At 39.8% G+C, this 5,408-nt stretch overlaps 1 protein-coding gene across 1 annotated transcript; it reads left to right on the plus strand.

The window, feature by feature from the left end:
- The first annotated feature begins 518 nt into the window (after positions 1 to 518).
- LOC141601261 (uncharacterized) lies at positions 519 to 5,014 on the plus strand. Its single transcript, XM_074421525.1, has 5 exons — positions 519 to 1,719; positions 1,826 to 2,039; positions 2,128 to 2,542; positions 2,653 to 3,947; positions 4,450 to 5,014. Exons 1-5 carry the CDS (start codon positions 519 to 521, stop codon positions 5,012 to 5,014), a joined length of 3,690 nt encoding a protein of 1,229 aa, XP_074277626.1.
- Positions 5,015 to 5,408: the final 394 nt, after the last annotated feature.

A 5,408-nucleotide genomic window follows, 5' to 3' on the forward strand; every position in this document is an offset into this window, starting at 1 on the left:
CAAAGAACCGTTATCAATCCGTTGTGTTTTTGCTCTTTGGAAAACGGTTTTGTGGATAACCTTTTTTAGATTATATGTTTAACACGGTACAGTGAACCAATTCTGATTTAACTTGTACCATTTCCACATTTCAATTCTTACCTTGTTAAGTTTCAATTCTTATCTTATTATTATACCGGTTCCAATTCTTATTATTATCTTATTATATCCTTTCCAATACAACCCAAACTAATATATATATATATATATATATATATATATATATATATATATATATATATATATATATATATATATATATATATATATATATATATAAATACATGTTTTCCATTCTTTTTTATTATTATAAGTAGAAAGTTAGTCCCTCCCTCTTTCAAAAAAAAAAACAAAAAACTAGTGGTTCATATTATTCATCCGCATTAATTTTAAAACTGATATACGATCTTAGTAAAGAACACAAGGATAAAAGAGAGAGATGAGAGATAAACTGTTCTTCCTTTACTGAAACCCTAACAATGGCAAAAACACGAAAATCCACAAAAAATACAAAAAATTCAGCAATTAAAAGTCGCGATTCTTCAGGATCTGCGTCTAAGTTTCGATTTGATGCTCTTAGAACACTAGAGGATGAGAGTACAATCATTGATGCCGAGGAAGAGGAGCTTACAGTTCTCCCTCTGGAGCTGCCTCAACCTATGGAGACGATTCGGGAGGAGGAAGGGGAGCCTGCTGTGAATCTTGAGGGCCAATGGACAGAAGTTCGCACAAAGAAGAAAAGTAAGACGCCAACGCCTGATTCTGGTAAGGCTACTCTGACTCTCTCTGAGGAGGATGTTCTCCCTGAGTTCAATTACTGGGCCTCAGCTTTATATGGTTATATTCTAGGGGTAAATCCTCCCTGGAATGTACTCTCTGGTTATCTGAAGCGTATTTGGAAAGATTCTGAAGTTGATAAGATATCATTCATGCCTAATGGTATCTTCATTGTTAGGTTTAAGAGTATTGATAAGATGAGAGAGATTGTTAAGGATGGTCATTTCATGTTTGACAATAAACCCGTCATCATTCAGGAATGGTCTCCTGATGTGGACCTTGTTAAGTCTGTTGCAAAAATTGTGCCTATTTGGATAAAACTGTCAGGTCTGGATCTAAAATTCTGGGGTCAGGAGTGCCTTAAGAAAATTAGTGGTTTGATTGGAGAATATGTAAAATGTGATGAACCTACTAAAACAAAGACATTTCTGGGATTTGCTAGGGTCCTTGTGGATGTTCAGGTGGGGCAAACCTTCCCAAATTCTCTACAATTTAATGATGAGAAGGGTAAGACTCACCATTTGAAAGTTGAATATGATTGGATCCCAGTTAAATGTTCTCTCTGTCAGGGTATTGGGCACACTCAGGAGGTTTGTAGGAGGAAAACTGTGACTGTTAAACCCAAACAGGTTTGGCAGAGGAAGGTTGTCCCTAAGGAGCCACTGATTGTCCCCCCTCCAAAAACTCTGGACAAGGGGAAACAGATTGCTGCCACTCCTGTACCAAGAGCTACTGTTCCACATACTCCTGCAAGGATTGTGACTAGAGTAATGAGACAAGATGGGACTGCTTCTTCACACCAGGTCTCAGGCCCTACTTTTCTTGATGCTCTCAATATGGCTCAAAAATATGCCCACATGAGTAAGGGGACTGGGAGAGGAATAGGAGGGGTCCTGGATCATGGTTAATATAGGCTTTTGGAACATTAGGGGCCTCAATAGCCTGAATAAACAGAAGGACATTAAGTGCTTCTTGCATAAGAATAATTTGGGGCTATTTGGGTTAGTAGAAACTAAGGTAAAACCTAATAGTTGGAATAAAGTTAGAAACAATATATGTTCTGGCTGGGCTATTTGTACCAACAATTCTGCTGCCAATGGGGGTAGGATATGGCTTTTATGGGATCCTGGCTTATTTGATGTTGATATCATAGATGTTAGTGCTCAAACCATTCACACTAAGGTCCTTAGTAGGGGGATCAGAAGCAGTTCCACTTTACTATTGTCTATGGATATAACAAGTTGGCTCAAAGATCTGAGTTATGGAAGAGTTTAGGGCAATACAGTGTCCAGATTGATGGCCCCTGGATAGTTGGGGGGACTTTAACAATGTTCTACAACCTCTTGAAAGGATTGGCTCTGATGTCACACTAGCAGAAATTAGACCTTTCCAGCAGTGTCTTTTACATTGTGAACTGACTGATATTAAGGCCATTGGGTCTTATTACACGTGGAATAATAAACATGATGTGGATACCAGGGTCTATAGTAGGATTGACAGATGTCTTATTAATGCTGATTGGATGAATGTTTATCCTGACTCCTATGCCTTCTTCATGCCTGAGGGAGAGTTTGATCATTGCCCATGTGTCATCAGATTCTGTGGGGATGATATTAAGAGGAAGCCTGCTTTCAAATACTTCAACATGTGGGCTTTGGACCCTAATTTCAAGCAGATTGTTAATGGGACTTGGAGTCAGCATGTTCAGGGCACCCTTATGTTTCAGGTGGTTACAAAACCAAATTGAAGAAAGAGCTGAAGCTTCTGAACAAGAATAGATTTAGTGACATTGAAAATAAGATGCATATCTCAAAAATTGCCCTTACCACTGTTCAGGAGAGACTTATCACTCAGCCACTGAATGAGGAGCTCATTGGTTTGGAGAATACTCTTATTGAAGAATACATTGTTGCCAAGAGTGCTTGTCATCAATTTTTGGCCCAGAAAGCAAAAGTAGATTGGCTTAAATTGGGAGATGAGAATTCCCAGTATTTCCACTCCACTATTAGACAGAGGAGAGCCCACAATAAAGTGTTTCAAATTCTTGATTCAGATGGCAAGCTTTATGTTGACAACGTTGCAATCCAGGATGCTTTTATCTCCTTTTACAAGGGTTTACTTGACACCAGTAAGAAGGTGGATAAGATCAGTGTTGCAGTGATCCAAAATGGAAGAGTTTTAAATGAGGCCCATCATAATTTGCTTATGGCTGATGTCACAGGAGAGGAGGTTAGGAAAGCAATGTTTGATATTTGTGGTACTAAAGCTCCTGGCCCTGATGGCTATAATAGCCAGTTTTTTAAGGACACTTGGAAGGTGACTGGGCCTGGTATTATTTCTGCAGTGCAGGATTTCTTTGGTTCAGGGAGATTGCTGAAGCAGGTTAATTCTACCCTTGTCACACTTGTCCCTAAAGTTGATGCCCCTAAGGATGTGACACAGTTTAGACCCATAGCTTGCTGTAACACCATTTATAAATGCATTAGCAAAGTCATGTGTGGCAGATTGAGTGCCATCCTCCTGGATATCATCAGTGATTCTCAAAGTGCTTTTATTAAGGGGAGGGATATTGTTGAAAACATTCTTATATGCCAGGATTTAGTTAAGCTCTACAATAGAAAGGCTTGTTCCCCTAGAGTGATTATGAAACTTGATCTCCAAAAGGCCTATGACTCCATTGAATGGAGTTTTGTTCATGATATGCTACATGCTCTGAATTTCCCTGTTCATTTTGTAAACCTAATCACTGAATGCATCACTTCCCCTTCTTACACCCTTTCTCTTAATGGTGATTCTTTTGGGTATTTTAAGGGGGCTAGAGGTTTGAGACAAGGGGACCCTCTTTCCCCCCTGTTGTTTGTCATCTATATGGAGTATTTGAGTCGAATTTTGGATCAGATAAGGGATTATGTGGATTTCAGGTATCGCCCTCTTTGTGGTAGGATCAAACTTAATCATCTAGCTTTAGTAGATGATCTTTTGCTTTTCTGTAGAGGGGATAAACAGTCTATTACTGGTTTGTTAAGAGCCTTTGAGTCTTTTTCTAGAGCTTCAAGGTTGAGAATGAACAAGGGTAAGTCTAGTATCTATAGTAATGGTGTTGACAAAGCCATTCTTGATGAGGTTCTCAGGTTACTGGCATGGTGCAGGGATGTTTACCTTTTAAGTACCTAGGCATACCTATTGCTGCTAGGAAACTTTCTGTTTTGGAATGCTCTACTTTAGTTGACAAAGTATCCAAGAGAATAAGGGCTCTGGGTGTAGGAAACTCGGCTATGCTGGAAGGTTGGTGCTCATTCAATATGTGCTTTCAAATCTTCATTCTTATTGGGCTAGAATCTTTATTCTTCCTACTGTCATTCTTAAGCAAATAACTAGCATCTGCAGAAATTTTCTATGGACTGGTTTAGATAATGCTAATGGGAATGCTCTAGTTTCATGGGACCAGATTTGTAATGAGAAGAAGCATGGTGGTTTAGGGATTAAGGACCTCATACAATAGAACAAAGCTGCCTTGGGCAAGTATATTTGGTGGGTGGCTCAGAAAAAGGACCACCTTTGGGTCAGGTGGGTACATTCTGTCTATATTAAAGCATGTACTTGGCACCAGTATACTCCTCATCTGAATGGCAGCTGGGCTTGGAGAAAACTCTGTAGGATCAAAGAACTTCTTGCTCCTGAATACATAGGGGATTGGTGGTTACATGATCAGAATTCTTATTCTATTCAAAGTGGATATGAATGGTTGAAACACCATCCTGCAATTGCTCCCTGGTTCTCTTTCACTTGGGTTAAGGAGGCTGTCCCTCGTCACAATTTCATTGGTTGGCTAATTGCAAATGAAAGGCTACTGACACGTGATAGACTGCACAGAATAGGGATCACTTCTGATATTTCCTGTGTGTTGTGTGAGAATGCACAGGAATCCCATGATCATCTCTTCTTCAAATGCATTTACAGTAGGAGGTGCTTGGACCTGGTTGCTACTAATCTGGGTTGCAATCTTCCCTGCACCCAGTGTCCGCGATGGTGGCTTGATTCTCCTTTGCTTCAGTCCTCACTAAGCATCAGCTGGCTGCAAGTCTTCTTGCTCTTATGTACTATCTTTGGTGGGCACACAACACTTGCAGGCTGCAGGCTTATCTCCCACGCCCAGAAGTTCTGGTCAAGCAATGTTTTACTAGTAACCTGCTGCTAGCTTAAATTCTCTTGCATAGGGTTTTTAAGTGTTTGTTGAAAATGTATGGCTTTGTTAGCTAGTGCGCTTTGATTGTAAACATCTGAATGGTTTCTAATTTAATATAATGCTTACCATTTCACCAAAAAAAATATTATTCTTCCGCTGATGATGATAACGAAGCATCATATGAACCTCTTGCAGGACTCCCAAGTAGAACTATGTACGCTAAACCTTTTACGTGCATCATTCACAACCTACCGTATACAGAGGACGGGCATGGAAAGGTTATACTCTCGTATAGACTTGGCTGGTTAATAGGCTTGATTCGGTTAGCCGTATTGTATTTGGTTCAAACTATCAACTCGGACAATGATGTGCATGATGGCTTCGAGCGGTGCGCCATCATCGAGTT

This window comes from Silene latifolia, chromosome 9, assembly GCF_048544455.1.
Source record: "Silene latifolia isolate original U9 population chromosome 9, ASM4854445v1, whole genome shotgun sequence".
Lineage (NCBI taxonomy): Eukaryota > Viridiplantae > Streptophyta > Magnoliopsida > Caryophyllales > Caryophyllaceae > Silene > Silene latifolia.